The sequence below is a fragment of the Meleagris gallopavo genome, chromosome 6 (assembly GCF_000146605.3).
Source record: "Meleagris gallopavo isolate NT-WF06-2002-E0010 breed Aviagen turkey brand Nicholas breeding stock chromosome 6, Turkey_5.1, whole genome shotgun sequence".
Lineage (NCBI taxonomy): Eukaryota > Metazoa > Chordata > Aves > Galliformes > Phasianidae > Meleagris > Meleagris gallopavo.
In genome coordinates this window covers 39,094,077-39,117,089 of record NC_015016.2, presented here as the reverse complement: position 1 = coordinate 39,117,089, position 23,013 = coordinate 39,094,077, and the positions used below count along the sequence as shown (strand labels likewise).

The 23,013-nt window shown below is 39.7% G+C and overlaps 1 protein-coding gene across 1 annotated transcript in view; it reads right to left on the bottom strand.

The window, feature by feature from the left end:
* Positions 1 to 3,720: 3,720 nt before the first annotated feature.
* Positions 3,721 to 23,013, bottom strand: part of CMTM8 (CKLF like MARVEL transmembrane domain containing 8) — a gene marked incomplete at its 5' end in the record, with an annotated part of 37,120 nt that continues 17,827 nt past the window's right edge. Inside the window, 3 exons of the mRNA XM_003207206.4 lie at positions 3,721 to 4,810; positions 7,953 to 8,069; positions 12,255 to 12,428. Coding sequence (XP_003207254.2) covers positions 4,727 to 4,810; positions 7,953 to 8,069; positions 12,255 to 12,428 — 375 coding nt within the window. The remainder of the gene's footprint in view (positions 4,811 to 7,952; positions 8,070 to 12,254; positions 12,429 to 23,013) is intronic.

Genomic DNA, 23,013 nt, shown 5'->3' with positions numbered 1-23,013 from the left:
CGGGCAGGGCGGGGCCCGGGGGCGGCGGGAAAGCGGAGGCAGAAGTTTGTCGACGCTGTTCTTCGAGCGAGACGGCTCGGAGCTGGGTGGCGGCCTGCGGCATCGCTCTGCGCAGCGTGTGCGTGTTTGCACTGATAGGAGGTAGGAGAGCGCGTCTGCCGATCTGCCGCGTCCCAAAGGCAAAGGTTGTCTTCAGTGGGCGGCAGCAGGAGGGGTTGTAACGATGTCGGAACGGTTCGGTTCCGCAGCTGGAATTCAGTCATGCAGAGATACAGCTCGGCAAAGGAAGCTCTACGTTTCCTCAAGTTTAAAAATAAGCGGTTGTGCTTTCTGACAGAAGGGTAAAAGCAGCCCCTGAGTTTAGCATCTGTTGCTCCTATTGAAACATCATCCTCTCATGTTTTGTTCTGCAGTTAGAACACATATTTTGTTCATATTTAATATTGAATATCTCCCTGAACAACGAAGGCTGCCGTAAGAGTGTAGACAGGTAAGATCAGATGACATCTGGCATAAGGAATTGACGTGAGTGAGATGGGGTAGGTGAATGTAAGCAACCACAGAATCATAGAGTCCTTAGAGCTGGAAAGGGCCTTTAAAGATCACCTAGCCCAGCTCCCCTGCCTGAACAGGGACACCACAGCTAGATCAGGGAGTCCAGGACTGGATCCAGCCTGGCCTTGAAAGTCTCCAGGAATGGTTCATCCACCACATCACTGGGCAACCTGTTCCAGTGCCTCACCACCCTCACCGTAAAAGATTTTTTCTTTACATCTAACCTAAATCTCCCCTCTTTGAGCTTAACGCCACTTCCCCTTGTCCTATCACCACAGACCTTGTCCCCTTCTTTCCTGTAGCTTCCATTTAGATACTGAAAAGCTGCTCTCAGGTCTCCCCGCAGCCTTCTCTTCTCAGCCCCAGCTCTCTCAGTCTGTCCTCGTAGGAGAGGTGTTCCATTCCATGGATCATTTTTGTTGCCCTTGCACTCCAACAGCTCCATATCTCCCCTGTTCTGAGGACTCCACATCTGGATGCAGTACTCCAGGTGAGGCCTCACCAGCACAGAGCAGAGCGGCAGGATCACCTCCCTTGCCCTGCTGGCCACGCTGTGTTTGATGCAGCCCAGGATACAGTTGGCTCTCTGGGCTGCGAGGGCACATTGCTGGTCCAGCTTCCCATCCACCTGTACTCCCAGGGCTGCACTCAATCTTTTCATGCCCCAGCTTGTATTGGTAATGAGGGTTGCCTTGACCCAGGTGCAAGACCTTGCACATTTGTTGAACCTCATGAAGCTCCCTGGGCCCACTGCTCAAGTCTGTCTAGGTTCCTCCAAATGGCATCCTGTCTCTCTGGTGGGTTGACCTTACTGATAGAATTGTTAAGGTTGGAAAAGACCCCTAAGAACATCTAGTCCAACAGTCATCTAGCAAAAGGCCAAGCAGTGCACTCTTTGTTACAGAGGAAAGCTACTATCTGCAAAAAAAGGCAGTGCCTCTCTCATCATATTTTAACTCCTGTTATTAGATATCAAATGTACAACATGCCAAATCACACATAAGTAAAATGCTAGCCACTGAGATTTCAAAGCTGGTTTTCTTGTAAGCCTTATGGAGGAAGATTCTAGTTATCTCAGTACTTCCCATTAAGAAATATGTTTTTCTTTCCCACTGATTCAGCTGCTTTAGTTCTTAATTTCTCATGAATTTCTCATTTCAACCCAGTGCAATAGAAATGCTTTTACATTAATGCACGTAGAATAGTTGTATTTTCCACTCAAGAACACAGCCATCTTCTGTAAACCACTGGCACAAACCCAAGTCTAAATTCTGCTGTTTACTTGTATCACGGTAAATGCATTATGTACAATGACGATGACACACCAACAACTCTTTAATTAATGAAATTTGATGGCCAAAAGTTAACAGCAAATATCCTTACTCTCTAGCACCTCACATGCCTATGTGAGTGCCTCAGATTTTTCCGAGATACCATCTGTCTGCAACACGTTATTTACAATGTCAAATAATTTTATTTTGCAAGTTGCCTAATGTTTTGGGGTTTTTTTCCCCCTCAATTCTTCTCAATATCTCTGTGTTAAGAATTTTGCTAATGATTTCATTGGTTCCCAGATGTACTCTCAAAAAAAGCTTCTTACTATTTTATGAACAGAAAGAAATGTCTACAGCCAAAAATCTTCTAAAAATTGCTTTATGATAAACTACTGCTACGTTATCTTCTTCATCAATATTAGAACATACGAAAACATGGATCATAGTTGGCAAGTCAGTATTAAAGACTAATACATCTGGAACAAACAGATAACCTTTTGGAAGCCTTTACCTTTCATTAGGCCTGAAATAGAAGCAGCAACCTTCAGAAGTAATTCTCAGCCTTTACTGATCCCTCCAACTTTAACTAGATATTCAGATTGCTTGAAAAACAGTTGGTAGCTGCAGAAGAGATGAGAAATAAGATGAGAAATAGCATACAAAGTAAGATGGTTATCCTTCTTAAGAACAAGGCAGATTAAGTTATGATTTGTGAAACAAAGAAAGCCAAAGATAAAACAAATTCCCACCTAGTACTTTTAAAAATCCAGCAGAATTAAAAATTTAATTCCCAGACTTGTCTTTAGGAGACATTCTGCACATCTTCCCTTGAGAATTAGAGCTGAAGACTCAGAGAGGACGTATTTTGCCAAAAGCATTCCCTAACCTACAACTGTATGTTTTTGTCTTTCATTCTTGGGTTTACTCTAACATGTAGTGGCTGTTTTCTAACACACAGTTTACACAATAGTTTTAGGTATACTGGATAAAACGTGTTACTCTCTCTAAGCTCATCACTGTCTTTCTACCTCTATCCACAAGTGTTGTTTGGGCTATGATGTCAGACCAGCCCATCACAGTTATGAAACATTTATGCAAACACAGTCATGTTCTTTGAACTTAGATATGTACATCAAATATAATTCAAGAAAGAATTTTTCTTACTACTCAAGCATTTTCATAGATGGAAAATCACTCATGAGATTTTAATTTTGGCTGTTCCTAGTCACATTTACTCAGTTGACATTTGTATCATTTTTATGCCTTTGATTCTTTTCCAGCAATGGAAAAGAGCATATGGGACTTTAATGACACATTTTATCTGTGTAGATAAAATGCATAGTTGGTAGCCCTTCTTCATTCTCAGAACTGGATGATATTAGTAAGCAGGAGACAGCTTGACCTTTGTTATGCAGGCCAGATGCAATTTGCAGACAAATATAGGTATTTAAATAATATCTTGACTTCCCAAATCCTGTGATTCGAACAGTTAACAAGAACAAAACCGGGAGATTGAGAACAGAATTCAGAATTAGCTGGCTGCTGATAAATCTTCCTAACTGCAGGGTGTGTACGTAAGGAATCACACACCATTTATTCATAGGGAAATATAAAGAAGATTTTTCAAGCAGTGAGATTTCTCTACTACCAAATATATTAGTGCAACAAAGTTTTTGAAGACTGGAAAAGTCCAAATCCCCTTAGTGCAAGAATAGGGATTTACTAGCAGTCTTAAATGAGAAAACTTTAAATAATCACAAAATAATCACAATCTTGCTCTTTACATAATTCCTGGAAGAGATTCCTTAGGTAATTTGTATTTGAAAGTCATTTGCAAAGGTATTTGTCTTGAAAGTCATAATCTTCCATCATACTTCTGCATCACTCATATCATAAAAGATATTTAAATATGAGTCAAATTAAAAACTTGATTTGTTAAACTAACAACTCACAAATGAGGCTGGTGAAAAGGGAACAAGTGAGAAAATTCTTTGTTTCTACTACTAGGGTCTTGACATTTCTTCTATGGATTTAATCTTTATGTCATTTGGTAGCATTTTGAGGCCTACATTTTCAATATTACAAACTAACAAACTAGCCTCAGTCCGCAGAGAAACAAGAATTATTACCTTTAGTACATATTTTGTGATATTCTCTGTAGGTTAAACATTGAGCATTAAGGGTCTGTAGTCTAGAATTATGCCTTGGAGTCTACCAGATTTGAGAAACCCGTTAAGATAATGTGCTTCATACATACAACTTCTTCAGCAAGCTTCAAGTCTATGTTGTTAATAGGTTTCAAAACCAACCTCACGATTAAAATAGGCTACTGGAATATGTAAAGTGACACAATCATCACAGTTCTTAGTAGTACATATCTGCCTCTGAAAAACAGACAAAATAAGCAAGCCCCTACTCCCAGTTTACAAAACATTCAAAGCTGGGTCAATCATTTATTTATCTTTAAAGCTTTTTGGTATTTTTCTTTTTCACAAGGTCACTTTGTATACATATAACATCAATCTTAGTTTTGATTTGTAGCATTAGTTATCAAAAGTACACAGGTGACATTTAAAAAGTTAAATTTACAAAACTGGCACATAATCTGAGTGAAGTTTATTAAAGGTTTAGTTATAACATCTATACAATGTCTAGAAAAATACCATGTTAATTTTAAAAGAAGCAGTATGAAATTTTATTATACAGTACAAAGTCAGTGTTAGATGTCACTAAATATTATATCATATTATAAATATTCATTTTAATCTAAGTTTAAATATATTTCTTCAATTACAACAGAAATGTTCCAGAAGACCTAATCCTTGTTCCAAGCTTCCATCAAAAAGAGTATAATCCTCAAGACATTTTATTCTATAGAATTCATTTTAACACAATTTTTACTGCAAAGTTCTTGATCGCCAAGATATAAAGCTAAAATATGTATTTCCAGCATAGCAGGAGGTAACCACAAAGGCAAAGAACTGTGGAGAGAAGAGTAAAAATATATGTCAGAAAAATATTTGAGAGCGTTCTCATTCATGTGAAAAATTAATGATGGTATTTGGATAAAAGTAGCAGAATTACTAAAATGGTGGTCTCTGGTCTTCTTGTACTTGGGTTGCCATCGCAGTCAACCTCGTTTAAATAAACTTTGTGTAGGAATATGGGCCTAGAAGCAGCTAAAACATAGACTATTTCAACACTTATCTCCACATTATATTGCCTCAGAAGGGATCCTACAGACTGGATGCCCACCAACCCTATACTTGCAGCTTTTAAAGACCGAGTGACATTGTGAGCTCGAACTAATGCCCCCACAGTACTGCTGCATTCCAGGAGCTGCTTAAAGGCCACCTGTGCCTCAGTGTGGCACACTGCGCATCCAGATAGGTCATTTAGAGCAAACCTAAATTCAAAATTCAGGCCCAGGCATATTCCCAAATGACAATAATTCCAGTGGTCCTCTACTAATGAATTTATTTCTCAGTGCAGAGAGTGGCAGCAACCTCATTAAGATATCACTACGTTATCAGAAAGTGACTGCAGAAGAAGCCTTCTATAGCAGGCTAGATTTATTTTATATTTGAAGATTTTTAGGAACTACAGAATATCAGTGGTGTTGCTTCTGAATTCCTTACTGCATATGCACCCAGAAGCAAAAGAACAGCTGTGAACTATTTCAGTTATACTGATAAAGTCCAATTCAATGCCAGTGGTTAAGTTCCTGCTAATCACTGCATGTTGTTCAAAATAGCTTATGATAAGACCAGAATGTTTTGTGCTGGTAACTGAACCAAATAAAGCTGACATTGCAAACAGGGCAAACACTACTTTTCTTGGAGGTTGGCAGTGGTAGGGACGAGGGGGAACAAAAACAAGTTACAATAAGGGAAATTTCAATTAGATATTAGCAAAGAAAAAAATCACTGTGAGAGAAATCAAATATGGCAATATGGCCTTGAAGCATTTTGGAATATCCATCCTCTGTGTCATGGTTTCATGATTTTTCATTATCGGTATTCCACATCATAACATCATGCAATGCACTGGGGGTTTGACTGCTGATGCTCAAGTTCCGGGTGCCTGTCCAGCGGAGAAGAGCAGCTACGTTTCCCCAGGGGGCTTTGCGGTCAGCGAGGAGATATAACTCCCGGCAAGGTCACCTGATGCTCTCTTCTCTGCCTGCGCTGCTTCGCTTGCGCTTCTCTGCCTGCGCTGCTTCGCTTGCGCTTCTCTGCCTGCGCTTCTCGCCTGCGCTTCTCTGCCTGCGCTTCTCATCTCAGCGTTGTGGTAAGGCCGATCCACCATCAATTTCACATTCTCTCTCCTTATAAAATTCTGTTGATACCATATTTAGTAAATTACTTTGTTTTACCTCAGATTGTTGCCACTGTTTTCAATTATTTCGGGGTCCCTTATTTCTTTTTTTTCCGGGGGCGCGGATCCGCGGATCCCTCCGCCCTTCTAGTCACGGAACCGGGCCGAACCAGCCCGTAAACCGTTGACACTCTGAAATGTTCAAAAATCAAGAAGACAAGGCCCTGAGCAACCTGGTACAAGCTAACCCTGTGCTGGAGGAGGAGAGATTGGACCAGATGATCTCCAGAGGTCCCTTCCAGTCTAAATATATTTTATGATTCTAGTAACACTTCTTGCTTCTGTCACTGCCTAGGTAGGCACTGAGAGCAAGGCGCTACTAGGCATATACACAAGGCAGTAAATCTGAGCCTTCCAAAGATTTTGGGTAAGCCTTATCTCATGTAAATTTAATCTGTGGCACCAAAACTTGCAGATGATGATATAAAAACTGGTAACAATAGAAAATCCTAACATTTTTTTTACCAAACTAATGTTATTTCTTAGAAACTAGAAGCACCATCCAGAATCTTCCCAGTAGAGAACAAGTACTGGAGATGGATGATTTGCTAAATTCTCACAAACATATATCCACAAAACACTTAATGTGTACAGAGAGCACTATTAAACTACATTTAATAGTTTATTTAGACAGTGCATTAGATGAACATTATTAGGGGTTATTAGAAGAGATTCCAAATATCCCATGAGCATTGATGCATTTTGCATAAAGCATGAATCAGCATGGAAGATTATCTAGCAGCAAGCAAGCTCCTGTCAACACCTCTGGCTGAGAAGCAGATCAATAATTACAAACTGCCAAAAGGTGAAGATCCTGAACACCACTGAAGTGACAGGGACGTAGTTACATCATTCCCAAGATAAAAACAGAGCAGGTGTTCAGGTCTCTGTGTTCATCACTGTATAAAATAAGCTTCAGGCAGAAGACAGAATTTGTGAATAGTCCAGAAAGGATAACTGCATATGCATTAACCATCAGCAAAGTAGCTGTAATTCAGAGTTACTCCAGTAGAATTGAATTTGACTGCTGTTACCAAAATGTGCAAATTTCTTCTGCAGCTCCTTTAACTTAGCTAGAGAATATCTTCACCTAATCTGATCCTTATAAAATTAAAAAAAAAAATGTTTTTTTTTTACCCACTTTGAATGCTTTGGATTTCCAAATCTAAGCAGAAAGTCAGTAATGTCAAAAACAGTTGGAAGTTACGTGATTTTTCAAGTGTTGCCCAAGATTATCAAAAGGTGAGCTTGGAAGTCACTGTAGAAATGGTGGCACCGTTTCAGGGCCTTCCCACAGTGTTCTGTGCATGGCTCAGCCAACAAAAGTTAAATGCACTTTAACCACATCAGTGCAAGGTCAGCTGGGTTAGTTTAAGCTGCTTTGGAAGTTGTGTGAGTGCACTGAAGTAACTTTGTGTTCAGCCAATTTATTCACTCTGAGGTAGAGGCCATAACCTCTACTAGAAAGCTAGTAATGAATGGAGGCAGGGAGGGGGGAACAGTCTGATCTTAAAACCATGACAGTCTTTGCAGATGTGACTGTCATCTCCTGGTTGAATTCCTAGTTGCTTTCAAAACCTGTAAACTAAATTACAGTTATCAATAGATTTTGTGTGAGTCCCTACTGCAATCTGCAGCTTTTTGAAATCCAGAATGTGTGCATTTCAACCCTCACATCCAGAGAGGCGTTGTTTGGTATCACTTTGTTAGACATATAACTGTGACTGAAACAAAAAATGAACTCACTGAAGAAGCTGCCCAACTGTTGTAATTGTGACTGTCCAGTTCTTTGGTGACTGAAGATGCATCTACAATGGCGGCAATGAGGTACAAAATGAAGGCACTCCCATTAAAACACAGACCCTGTTGAAAAATAAAATAAAATTAGCAATTCATATGCAAAAACATTTGTTACCATTTTCTGTTCCAACATTACAAAAATCTCCTCTGAAACATAATGTGCACATCCAATGTACACACAAAATGTGATTCTCAATGATTTTACCTCCTTTTAACTTTCTCTCTGTAAGATTAGAATTTAATTGCTTATTTTTAATATTCATGAACATTAGAGCACATTTTGGACCAATTGCTCTTTCCATCAAAATACATACTGAAAAGCTTAATTTAAAGCCAGGTACTCTGATTTTCCAAAATTGAAAACAGGTACATAGATTGCTTATCACAATCTAAATATTAGGCAGAAAGAATGAGACTACATGAAAGACAAAGAAACAAACAAACAAAACCCAACCCAATATTTATGCAATATTTATGGAGCTTCCAAAACTTTGTCTTCGTTTTTGAAGGAAATAAAGCGGGTACAATTTTTTGGTGAGCATTCTTTCATCATTCGGTAATTTTCCCTTCTGCCTGTTTCTGAGAGAAGAAAAAGCAAACAAACCACAACATAAAACCAAGGAGGAGAACACTCTGAATGGACTACATGGGTCACTGAAAGACCCATCTGTGGCAGACACTGCATTTTTTCTTCCCAGGAGAAGAGTTAACATCTCAGGGAATCTATGCTCATTACTATGAATGAAGCAAAGCAGATGATCTTAATCTTACATAAAACTACAGAGAATAATCAAGCACAGTTTATTCTGGTTTTGCATGTGAGAGACAACAGGAGGGCGAACATCTGAGAAAAGGCAAACAAAAAGGTATGCGTTTATTTTTCTTTAAGTAAGTAACTTTAATACTTTGACATTAATTACTCATTGCTTGCTCACGGCTATAGGAAATTCATTCATGTTTAAAAAAAAAGAGAAATCCCCTAAAACTCCCCCTGCTGCTTGTCTAAGGCATATGAATTTGGCCATAAAATACACTTGGAGTTCAGATGTCAGTGGAACACCCATGATGCTCTTTGTACCTAGTTACAATCACAGGAATTAGTAACTGTGAATTTAGACAAAGCCCTAATGTTGTACATGGTCCCCTCCCTTCAGCTTCTGGCTCTGTGTTTGCACCTCACAGCAATCACACACGTATCATAAGCCTTAACTCTATTGTCTCAGTTGTCTCTAAATGATGCAGACTGGTGCAGCTTCAACTTATTAATGTCCATGGTGTAACCCAGTAGATGCTGGAGATGTACATCAATTGTTCATGACTGAATTCACCAATCATGAACTCTGTCACGATCTAAAAAAAAGGAGAGAAATTCAGAAGGCACCCGTGTCTGTCTCAGCAACTCCCTTAGTGCACCAAAGCACAGATCAGCAGATTGGAGTGATTGGTATGGGAGCTCCTCACTCCTTCTCCTTTGATTCAGAAAGACCTTAATTCAGACTCGGTGGAGCCTGGCCCACTGCCCCACATTCTAATGACAGACAGGGTTCAAACCTTCCTGAAGGGAAGCCGTTCCCCAGAAACTTGCTTTCTAGGCTATGAGCCCTTCCAGAGAGCAGCATGCTGTGCTGTCGTCTGTTAACCACTCAGTTTATGAGAAGTCTGACCAAATTCATGCAAGCTGAAGAGAATTCACATTCTCCTGTGGTTCTAAGTCTTTGCAGCTTCAGGACACTTGGAAAAGATCCACCTACCTACATTTCTGCAGAGAACACAGGGCAGTGCCTCAGCACTCGGCTGAAGCCCAGCACTGGGGACTTGAGGTTTTATTCGCACACTAGTGAGTGGCTTGTGTCTCGCCTGTAGCAGCTCATCTAATAAAACATAGTATCTCCTTGTACAAATCTCAGCTCTTCTATCTAGGCATCACAGTAATAAAATATCAAACACTCAATTTTAGGATAGGGTGCCAAAAACTGGAAAGCACAACTTCTGCAATGCACTGCAATGATTTTCCAACTTCAAACTTGATTGCCTAAAATATTTGTTGTTGTTATTTTTAAATTTCCCGTTCCAAAAAGACTCAATTACCTTGGAAAGCTACAAATCCCTGCGATATCTTGTCATGTAGAAAAAAAAGCACATAATTTTTTAGAAGTGTTGCTTTGGGAAATAACACTGCTAGGGAAGATGGAATGCAATGCAAGCTGATTGGGCCGTTTACTGCCAATATATTACTCAAACCAAATGGTTCATGCTAAATTACCATCTGCTTCTTAAATTCAAATCTACCCAATTTTAAAAGCTTCCATTGATTGTTTTAGCAAAGAATTGGCCCTATTAAGGAGAGTCACTTCTGAAGCACATCCTTTGGGTTAATTTGCTGTAAAGTAACTGCATCTTAAGCAGTTTGGTAATGTGCTTAACCTGCAAAAACCCAGTTTATGACGAGAAGTCCAGATGTAATTTTGGATACTGCATACAATAGGCACAGTTTTAGCTAACTGTTGCCTAAGGAGGCAGAGCAATAATTAGCAAAGACTGATACTTTGGAAAACGGGGGGAAGGTGGCTGTAAACTCTCTCAAAAGGTGTGTCATTCAAAAGGTGTATGTCATGCCCTCCTCAATGAAAACATTAAAAACATCTCTCTGAACACCTTGGCCAGCCACGAGTGGCAGAGGTTCAATTAACAGGCTGCTCCCAATAGCTCTTTTAATACCTCAGGGCAAAAGAAGCTGAAATGCAATTTAGTTTGTTTTGCATTTTCTCTTCAAATTATCTTGTACCACAGAGGGAGAGTACCTTTTGGACCTACATTTGGGTGATCTTATCTACAATACATTTGGAACTCAGAGCAAGAAATATACTGTTTCAAGCAGAAATTAATCAAGAACTGCAGCTTGTCTGCCACACAAATCAGGGGCAACTCATTTACTTGCAGCTGTTGCCTGGTAATAGTGTTAAACTGATAAAAGAAGGGTAATAACTAAAATTGTAACAAAACGGATACAAAGATGTTTTCCTTTTGAATGTACTTTACTTACATTTAATGGAATTGGGGAAAAAAAACAACACCACACACTTCTTACCATACCCAGACACATTACTGCTGTAATTGAAATAGTCCAACATTTCTATAGCGTTGTTATAGCCTTAAAGGTAATTGCTGGTCGTGAAACTTGAAAGCAGAGAAGCTATCTGAACATAATCCTTGTTGCTGTTATTAGTAATTGCTATAGCTAGCTATTTATTACAGCAACAAAAGGGAAGGTGAAAAGTATATTCAATTTTAGTCACATACACTGTTTGCAACACAGAAGTCAAATATATTTTATCATAAAAATAGCAGAATTCTCACTAATAACCCTTAGCTAGTAGAAAAAGAGAGAAAAGCAGTATTTCACTGTATCAAACAAATGCAAAACCAAATTTATGTTAATTCCTGTATGGATCACAAGTAGCCAGTTGGCTTACATGACAACAACATTTAGAATCTATTCTCCTGAGAATCAGCATATTATGAAAATCATGCAAAAATATAACGCTGACTTGTATAACTAGCAGGATTTCTTTAAACCACAAAACTTAGACCTGAATTTCAAATACCTGTGAATTTTTTCTCTAATTACATTAGTTGTTTACCTAATTTTCATTTAGTCTTGAGCTAAAAGCAAAGGATTACATGGCAGGTATTTTACATACGTATAACACTAATAATTTGCAGCACCATTTTCACTCTAGGCTGTACATGGCTAGTGAGACTGCTGCTACCTCTCTGAGCAACATTTTATTTTCATTTAGCAGAGGAAGACTCATGCTTTAAGATCCATGGTACCATTTCCAACTCACGGTGTTGATTCCTGTAGGGATTCCCAATGTTTAAGCCATACAAGTAGGTCTGTTAGCTCAGACGCAGTGACAGATTCATTTTTCATGGGATGTAATCACTAAAGGGTGAAAAATGGGCCACTGTGCATAAATATGAGTCATACACGCATTATTAAAAATCAAGTCACTAAATCGATGGATGAACAAAACAGTGAAACATCACAAGAAAAGTATTTTAAAAGGGTAGTAGTGTCTGAGTAGTAGGAAGGTTAAACACTACAGGAATGCAGAGACAGAAATTAGGGGAAAAAACTGCAAAAAGCACCAGTACAACTGGGTAACTGCAGCTGTAGAATGCATCAGTATTTTATTCTCTTCACAACCCAGCAAATCCAAAACAACAATGAGCAGATATATTTACCACTGTGGTCCATGGCACCTGGGGGATCCTGGTGTAGGTCATGGTCATGTAGATGATCAGAAAGAAGACAGTGAGGACCCAGTAAAACACAGCTACAAACATCACCCAGCCAAAGGCTGGATATAGAAAGTATTCTGTTCCAGCGATCAGAGTCCACACCAGCAGCCCTAATATCTGCAAAATTATGGAGAAGAAAGAAATCAGTTACACAGTCTTAGACTTCTTACATTTGTTCTAGGTCAAAGAACACCACTGCTGCCAACCACGTAATCATCTCATGAGCCGAGCTGGGGTGCTATACTGATCTAACTATATACAGTAGTAATCTAACAAAACTATACGCAATACTAATCTAACAAAAAGGAAGAACAAATAAAACTGGGTTTGCTGCAGCAGGAGGTTGCAAAAACAAGGGCAGAACGATGCGTCTTAGTCTTGATTTAGCCCACCTTTCTCTATTATGAGACCATACCTGTGGTGATTTTACAGCTAGATCTCAAAAGTATTGCTCATTTTAAATAATATTTAAAAAACAAACTGGGAAAACATCATAAATAATCGTGTTTGAATTCTAGCCTACTAGCCTACATGCATTATTCTGCAGTCAGCAAGAAGCCTGTGAAGGACTGCCGGGACCTTCAGGTCCCACCTGCTACAATCATGGGTAACCAAGCAGTTGGGGTCTAGATCAAAATGGTCCGAAAAACAGAAGCTCTGTGGAGTGTCAAGCACTACAGATGTAAAACAAGTGTCAGGACCTTATAATAGAGGTAGCAGTACAATATCAACAGCCACCACTGTAATGCACTGTTGGACCAGGTAGGGTATATTATTGCATGCCACAGTTCTTGAAGTATTTCCTAAGTGACTGGCCATAAGAAGCAGAAATCCTAATCCATCAGTATGGGGAAAAGAACCTTTCCTCTTGATCCTGAACCTGGCAATCTGTTCACGTCTGATTCAAAATACATCAGCTGGGGATTTTAACATGCAATTTTCTGTTTTCTCTAGGGTTAGCTGATCTCCAGTGCATTAAGGGAGATGCAAACAAATCAGAAGCCAAATGGATGACAAAGAGATTTGCCAAGGGGAGAAAAGCTGTGTGTTTTACAAGGTCTCCAGAGATTATGAAATATTAAATAAATTTTTATTTTGAACCTTTCATATATTTATATATTTAAAAGCATTTTACTGGAATCTGTTTTGGGAATTAAAATCCTTTTGTTTGAAATAAGGCTCACCTCTTTTTGCTAACTGGACTACGGTGAAATTGCCTAGCAGAGATAAGTGGGAGAAAGACAAAATTAAAAAAAACAGCACTTACTAAACAGACAACATCCATAGCAAAACAGACTAGGAAACTTTCTATGTCAATATCTTGTCTCTGGCAATGGTTAATAACAGATGCCTGAAAAAATAGGTAAGAATAGATGACACAGCAGTAGTATTTCCATGGTCTGTCTCCCAGGCTTTCAGGAACCTGTCGTGGAGAGCCTTCCTGAGCCAAAGTGATATCCTTGTAGCCCGTGGGAGGGCAGTTCTGCCATAGCTCCATCTGCATCAGTGCTGGCCCCATTCCCATGCAACTTGTTGGCCATGATAGCATTTACTCTGCAATTGCAGAATTCTGCATGTATTCATAACGATACATTTCTAAACATTACACACAAGATAAAACTATCCTGTTAAACAATAGTTTACTACAGTCTGTCCCGCTAACTTTTAGCAGCTGATACCTATTTACTTTGTCTTCAGTTCATCTTCCAGACTGCCAGACAAACAAAAATCAACCTTCAATTTGTTGTCTTGGGCATTCACAGTATATTCCCATATAATATTCCTATTGTCATCCACTTCTACACCATGTACTCCTAAAAGAACCACAAAACTTCACAATTTTTTTTTGTCTTTTTAATAGAAAAAGCACGAAATGGTATTTTAAGCATTTCTTTCACCATTTTTTTCCAGCTTAGCAATACCTGGAGTACAAGTTTTATGGGGAGTGACTGAGAGAGCTGGGATTGTTCAGTCTGGATAAGAGGAGGCTCAGGGGAGACCTGATCGCTCTCTACAGCTGCCTGAAAGGAGGCTGTGGTGAGGTGGAGATCGGCCCCCTGTTCCCAGGTAACAGCGATAGGATGAGAAGGAATAACATCAGAGGAGGTTCAGGTTAGATGTTAGGAAGAATTTCTTCTGAGAAAGAGCAGTGATGCAGTGGCACAGGCTGCCCAGGGAGGTGGTGCAGTCACCGTCCCTGGAGGTGCTCAAGAACCACGTGGATGTGGCACTGAGGGACGTGGTTTGGTGGATAGTGTTGGTGGTAGATGGATGGTTGGACTGGATGATCTTGGAGAAATTTTCCAGTGTTAATGATTCTATGATTCCATGATTTGATGTGTTAGAGCTGGCTTGGGCTGGGCTAACAATTCCCAATTCGTGGCAGATACCAGGTGAGGGCAGCATTGCCTCACAAGAACAGTTCTGCTGGCATTAACAGGATAGTCTAAAATACAAAGTTCCCGGCTCAGCAATGCTTCTGACAGTTCGCTCTAATTCTAGTTCCATTCCAACCACATTTCACTAATAGCAGCAATTCGGTTAATAATGCCTTAAATTACACAAACTACACATGATTAGATTAAAAATCAACTCAATTTTAGTGCAGCAACTGCTTTCAGATTATACAATCTTGATAGCCCATTTAGCTCACAAAATGCCCTTTTCTTGCAATAAGAAGATGCTTCCTGTTGTGCCCATGCTCATTAACCCAAATTTAAATTCATCATCCATAAATTATATCAATGAATAATTGATCTCATGCTTAATAAACAGCTATTAAAGACAGATTTATCCTCTCTCTGAGTTGCCGGTACAACACCATCAAAGGAAACTTGGGAGACAAAGAAAACAGAGAAATGTAATGTCATTAAACACCTAAGAACAACAGTGTTGGTTCTGAGTGAGCTTTTAAAAACAGCCAGATAACTTCAGTAGAACAGTATAACAGATAACTAACTTCAGTACAAATGAGATTGGTCAGAACACCTCAGCTTATGCAACGATTATTTGTGAAAATGGTAAAAACTTTGCAAACAGCAAGTTATTAAAAAAGAAAATTCCAAAGTTACACGAGACCACTAAACCTACACAACTGCACAGTGCAACTATTCAGACATGGACCACAGTAGTGGTAGTTTTCTCAGTTAACTTTCTTCCAGTAAAATTCTAACCTGTGATTACTCTGTCTTTCAAGAACATTTTAATATTTAAATGGCCATACACCTTGCTTGTATCTCAAAGAACTGCTTTTAATGTGTGTTTGTAGCTCACCTGCATCAGTGGCAGACCAATTTGTCTAAGCAACTGCAATGCACCACGGGTTTCTCAGATTTATATTCTTTATCAGTTCTTGGTTCATATGCATCGTAACTTTGATGGGTTGCATATTAGAGTGCCCCTGACATTTTCAGTTAGATCCAGATACTCTTACCGCATATTACTGGAGCTGACAGGCTGAAATAATATTTCAGATTTCTTGATTAGATCTGAAAAGGTCAGACCAGCTCATGGTCAACAATTCACTCTCTGTGTAGTTAAATGATATGGCAAACAGTTTTATTGCTGATGTAAACACATGCAATAAATTGATTTAAAGTTCACGCAGGCCGACAGTACCTACAAAATCCTAAGGTGTCAAAGGAACAGAGACAGCTAGACAAGTCTTTAATTATTAGCTTGTCTTTTCAGCATATTAAATACTGATATGGCTTCTGTGGTGTAAAAGCCTGTCTCCTAGTGTTTTGATTGTCCCTTACATTACATGTTTGCTGTTGAACAGATCAGTACAAAGTGGATGACACTCGTGCATCTGATGGAACCGAGAATACTACTTCTGCTGATTTAGTAACGAGCCTCCCTGCTGGGAATAAGGGCTATGGCTACATCCAAATGGCATCTCAATCAGCTCCTAGTGCACAGAACGTGGCAAATGAGTGACAGGTAGGCAACACTGTAAAGCAGAGATCAGCAGCTGCAGTACCTGGGGAATGCTCACAGCTACTCAGTGTGTACACAACTAGCTTCATGACTACAGATTGGCCAGAAGTCAAGGAGAGCTCCATTCAGTAACTGGGAAAGGCCCGGATCTCATAAGGCTACAGTGGATTGCTAATAGCCAAGTGTTTCATTTACTGATCGGTCAGAATATGCTTATCTAGAGTTATAGGAGCATACTGTGATGCTGTCAAAAAGACTTTGAGAAAAGGAAGAACAAACATCAAGAAGAGAGAAGAAAACAATGCATGTGGCAGCTGATGGCAGGGGTTGCTGGCTTATGAGGCTATCGGGGCTTCTGCAACTGGGTCTGATATTTCAGGTTGGGTAGGAGATATGGATTTTACTCATCAGTAAATCATAAAGGCAAACAGTTTTCCCTTGTTCATTGCAGTCTATGATTTCACCTTGGATGTCTCTTTTGTGATTATTTGGCTACCAGTTGCCCAGGTATCTCCATTACTGCATTAATATGTCAAATATACTAATGGATACTTCAGCAGTTGGCAGATACCATAAAAAGGAAATAACTCTGTAGCAAAGTCCAATATTATTGAGCGTGCAAGTTTAAAATTAGATGCTTAATTGCATATTCAAACTCTTAAATAAGTGCCATAATTTATCTGCAGTGCTAAGAACGTCAAAAGTATCAGACCACATAGAGATGTGAAAAACAGAGGCTTTGTAGCCTAGCAGATGAGATGCATCTTGTCTCATGTTGCTGGTACAAGCAAGCAAGTACGAAATAAGAGTGAGCTTCAATCTGTGTATCCGGTTTCGCTTTCAGGAGCAGCCTGAAAACTGCAGAACTGAATTTGTACTTGCAAACCATATTTTAAAAGCCCAGGATGTTTCTGTGACTCTGTTCCAGTGATGCTAGTGTTGCAAAATCTGCAGTGTTCATCCTGTCTGGTTAACACAGTAACACAGTTAAAACAGCATGTGCATCCCTTTCAAAGCAAAAAGAAGGCTCGCTGTGGCAGAACTGGTAGGGAGAAAAACCCAAGGCCTGTCTCATTTCATGAAGTAAAAACTATGTGGCATGCTTGCCTGAAGCTTTTTGTATTTATCCTAGAGATGCTTTCCCAGACCATTTCGGTTAGCCATATGCCTAAGTATTGTAGGATTTATGCAGCATTGCTGCTGGCTGAGATGGAAATGATGGGAGAAGGAGAGATGTGCATTTGCAGAAACAGTTTTCTCCCATACTCAAGGCACCTAAACATGGACAGGCTCCAGCAAACAGAAAGCAAGACATCTTGCATCTCCTTCCTAAGAAAGCAGATTTACTACCAGAACAAAGAGAAACCACTCTATATTACTGCACATCTTTATTTCACTCTTAAATCACAATCTAGGAGCTACCTCAGCAGCCTAGGAATGTCTCACCCTCAGCCTTTTCTTCCCTAGGCTACTCTCAGCCTGCAAAAAAAACCAACCAGGGAGTCAGCAAGCAAGGAGAGCACAAACACTTCTCACACACCAAAATGGAGGATCGGATACCCTGAATCAAACTATCCCAGAAGGGAGATAGGGTGAAAAGATAATGAAAGAGAAAAAAAGAAGGAGAAAAAAGGGTATTCCTTCTCTATTGTTCCTGTAAAATATGGCCAGGACAGTCAGTTGTCATAACAGGAAGATTTATTTGCCCTATATTTGACGGATGCAGAATGATTTTTTTTCTTCTTGCTAAAACTACATGAAATAAGTGTTTGCACTGCATTTAAATAATCTCTTTAATTGGGTTTTTTGAGCTCCCGCACAATACATGAAGCAATATCCATCAATTTTGTCCACTGCCACTAGAGGGAGAAAAGCCACTGCTTTTGTAGAAAAACGTTTCACGATCCCTCATGCGTTGCAGATGACCACTGGCAGCGGGGGATTGATTTCCCTGCCCAAGAATCAGCTGTCCAAAGATAAAGAATGGTGGTGGGGAAGAGATGGAGCAAGATACCGAGATTACTCTCAGGAACCCCAAATACTAAGGGTGCCATTCGCCTACAGTACCCAAAAGCAGCAGCCTGGAAGAGTGCTCTCAAATGAAGCCAAGAGCTTGCTTGAGTCATATGGAACAGTATGACAAAGCTTTCAGTCAATTAGAGAGAGTGTAGAATGACTTTGATAGTTTAATTCCATACTGGCCATGATGCACACAACAACAAAATCAAATGTAAATTCAGCTACAAACTACTCAAAATAAGGCTCGTTTATTTGTTTTACTTAAAGAAAAAAAAACAACACTTCTGCTTTAAAAACATATTTTAGTGTCCATGGAGGAAGAAAGACTAAGAAAAAAATATGGTGAAAGCATACGAATACTAGATAAACGAAATTCCTGTCCAGACTAAAGAAGAGCTCAACAATCGCTTTAGTTTAATGCTGGCAAGTCTTATTTTGTGTTCGGTCAGAAGAAAAGGTGACTCATATTTGGCTACATTTTACAGAAATGCAAGATCCTTGCTGACCTACCTTTGAAATGTCAAGGCCCATGTTAATTATTGTACTTTGTAATAATCTAAGCAATACATTGTCTTAGCCTGACTTGCGTCTCTCTTTCAGTTGCAAGCACTTTTTTAACATGAAACACTACAACAGATTGACATCAGCCAGTCACTGCCCTTCTTGTTACTGATAACACAGCATTGGAAGTATTTATTTTGCTGAGATCTCCTCAGTGAAGGAAAGGTCTGAAGTCCACCCAGGCTGTCTTCTCTTGTGACAGCTCTGCAGGAATAAACTCCGCTTCTATAGACAAAAATCCTTTGAATTCCATACAGTTTCACAGCTTGTACATCAAATGAAAACAGGCTGCTGTGTTTCTGTTGAGAGGTTTTCAGGGCTTGTCATTCCTAACAGAATTCAGAAAGCCACAGTTCTTGCAGAAACATCCAAGTGGTCATAATGGACATACACAGAAAGCATTTTATGATTTATGAAGTACTGCTCTTAGCATCAAACTCGGCCCTAACTATGGAACTCTCTCCTATGTTTGAAAATGTTTCTATTTGTAACAAAAAGGTGGAAAATTGAGCCCCTTTTAAAGAAATTTCTGAAAACTGTCAGAATAGTTTTAAAACTATTTTTAAGCAATCTTCAAACTTTCTGTCACACTTTTGGCTTCAAAGCAGCAACAGCAAGCACTCCTTGTGAAAGTGAGGGCTTGAAATGCTGGCAGTACTCACCATTACTGGAAAGTAGAAATCTCTCATAGAGTTGATTTTTAGGACAGCTTTCACTAGAAAGGAAATCATGGGAGGTGGAAAGTGTCCAAACATGCTCCAGAAGTATGTTTTCCCTACAGTGAACTCTTTTACTTAGGATCTTAGTCCAAACCCTCCTACAAACCACACAGAAAACCTGCAGATCCAGGACTGAAACTGTTTAACTTCATTCTCACTGGAGATTTCATTCAATAGGGAGGATGGGATGGTCATTTTGGAGTGAGAACTCAAAGACCTTCAAGAGAAGGCAGACATACCTCTAATGGCTTTCCCACAGCTCCAAACAGCAAGGAAGTCTTCCTTCAATTGCTCCAATTCCCTAAAAAAGAGCCTCAAACCACCTTCATCTACAGAATGAGGGCCAGACCTACTCACACCTGAGTCAGTAAAGAGCCAGTTCTGATGTTTAGTATATGATGCTCATTAGCCAGATGAGTCACATGGTGAGGATGTACTTACCTAGTTAAAGCATGTGTAAATAAGGATATGGGCTTGACATTACAACATGAGGGTGAGCCACCTCGCAAAAGTGCCCAAGAAACTATAAAGTCTCATTGGGAAGAACTGTGAGAGAGAGGCACCTACTGGCTGTCACATAAAGCATCAAGTTGGAAACTCACTTTTCTGAACACAATGGGTGTTGCTGTACTGCAGCACTTACTGGGCATAAAATCAATAGGACCTCAGCACACCCCAATTTAATGTTGACTTAAGATGCCAACTCAGATGAATAAATCACATGGCACTCCTGTTCTCACCTTCATAGATGAGATCACTGACTCCGCTGCAACTCATCAACTCATATATGAAGAGTCTTCTGCAATATGGTGCTACAGCTCACTGCAACCAACAGCTGAGGAAAAGAACTCAGGGGTGGGAGAGTAAAGAAATGTCCTGTCCATCCCAGCAGCATACTACAATACTGAGCTCTTGCTTCATCTGAGAAACATGCAAGGAATGTGAGAGACTGGAGCTAGCGCTGGTCATGCAGACCAAAAAGAGAAAGAGTGAATGAAAACAACTGAAGATGTTCCCTGAAAAACACATCCCATCCCATATTCATCAAATTTGTGAAAACAATACAAAAGGGTTTGCTACATTTACCAAGACATTTTTTTTTGTGGAAAAATTATTGCAGGCAAAATAGTGAATATTCATAAGATAGACAAAACAAAAAATTGAACTTGGGTTATAATTTTTTCCGCGTGATCAAAAAAAGCCAAAAAGGAGCATTAGAAAGTGTTAGAAACAGAATAGAATAATAAAAACTCTAACAAATAGTGCACATCACTGTTCTTTACAAATCAGTAGTGTACCTGCACATTGGAAATGTTCTGCTGATAAGGCTGGTTTAGCAATAGGGATCAGTATTTAAGTTTAAGGACCAATATAATAGGTTAGCAAAAGGAATCAATGAGTGCTTGTTCTAAAACTTTCCATTTTAACTGCTTGGTGTGTGAACAGCCTTATTTTTCTCATTGATTCTGCTTCACAGGAGCACTGGAATCACAATATGCTACTTTTATCTTTGGATCCACCAGGTACATGGACTTCTTCCTTGGAATTCACATATATTGTTTTGAATTAGAGTGCACTACGATAGAAAGTTGCTCATATGGCCTAAGAAGTAATGGAAATTTGCCAAAGTGGGGAAAAATAGCGAAAGGTCAGCCAAAAGTCACTGTGATGAAGCTGATGGAGAAATAAAAGGGAGGAAGAAGGTGGTCGTACAATTACCTTAGATGCAACTGTGCATGCCCAGAAAGATATTGGCATATATTAATGAGTTCTTGGAAAAGAAAGAATATGTATGTCAATGTATTATATATGTATGTCTTAACTGTTTAAATGTAGAACTTGAACTCTGCGAGCGTGCACTTGATTCCTTGTCGCCCGGTACGTATTGTGAGGAATGAAGGAATACCGTTTTCTAACATCACACTGAAGTCAGAGAGCTTTCTTCCCAGATTTCAGATGACACTGTTCATCCCTCTCTCCCATTTCTAAAATGATTCAGTAGGCTTAAGCAAGGCACCAAGAATGGGTTCCTGCAAGAAATCAAATTTAAAGCTGGAAAAAGATGACTTCTAATTTTCTGTTTAAGACAGACAGAGGATGTGACAGAAGTCTGCAGTGCTGGGTGGCATAAAGGGAACAAGGAGTGGGTTAGGCCTCACAACAGAAGAAGCAGCTAGCTAAACTATCAGTCAGAAAGCTGAAAAAAACAAGCAGAAGTAAGTGGTATTGCAAATTAAACAGAAAATAAACAAAATAACACAACCCAACAATAACAAAAAACCAAAATCCTATAAATAGCCAAATTGTGGAATTCATTGTCACAGGATATAATGGAAATCAGAAATAAGAGAGGTTTAGAAAACATACAAACTCCTAGAAGCCAGGCTAGCCCATGGCTATTACCTGTATATATGACATTCAACACACAACTCTCAGCTCTGGAAATTCCTAAATGCACAACTTGTCAGAAGCCAGAAAACTGTACCATGGAAGGCTCTTGCTCTGTGAGCTCCCCTTCTCACACTCCCTCTTATGTTTCCAATATTAGTGATTATTAAAGACAGATTAGCAGATCAAACATCCCAATGATCCTATCCATTACAACCACCATGACGCACTGCTGGTTTAATCGGCCTTACTTCCCTGCAGGATACCCTGGCAACTGAGCACTGGAAGCTGCAGAAGTGTTGGCAGACTAGGATGAGACAGCCACACAACACATCAACACAACATTTTTTTCCAATGCAGGGCTATGAGGAATAACCACATACACTGGCAAAAAAACTGACCTGAAAGATACCTTTACCAAATCTAATCTATCTTCTCAGCAGAACACTGGTTGATCATTAACAAGTCATTAAAAAGTGTACAAAGCATAAAGATTGGTCTGTGTCCCAGGGCACTTTCCACATTAAAGGCTTTAAGGTTTTTGTGGGCTTCATTTGGGAGCACACATCTGCTTACCAGCTGCCCACCAATGCCTGTAAATCCCAGCTTAACGCTTATGTTTTGCCTGAGGAATGACACACAGAGTTTATATAGGTAATGCACTTTGCCATGCATTACACATGCGTTAAGTAACTTGTAACATCCTTGCTAGCCATCATTTTACCTATAGAAGCAGCCAGGTCTTTGACCATAATGCTACTTTATCTGACAAAAATACATTTTTATGTAGGAGACAGCATGATGGATCTTTTCCAGGTCAGTCAGGAGAAAGATCAGAGGTCAGCTTCTGTCCTAAGGCACGCAGAGGTGTTGCTTTTGACCGGCAATGCACTGGTTCCTGCTATCAGCCGCTCCATCAGTGGCACGGTTTAATGTAAAAATAAAGAGGGGTGGTGCAAAACCTTGTTGCAGAGAAGCAGCCTGCATTAAAAAGCACTTCTTTAGAAGGGCACTCGGTGAAACAGTGGGAAGGCAGTGACCTCCGCAGTGCTTAATCTCTAAACCTGACCTCGGCC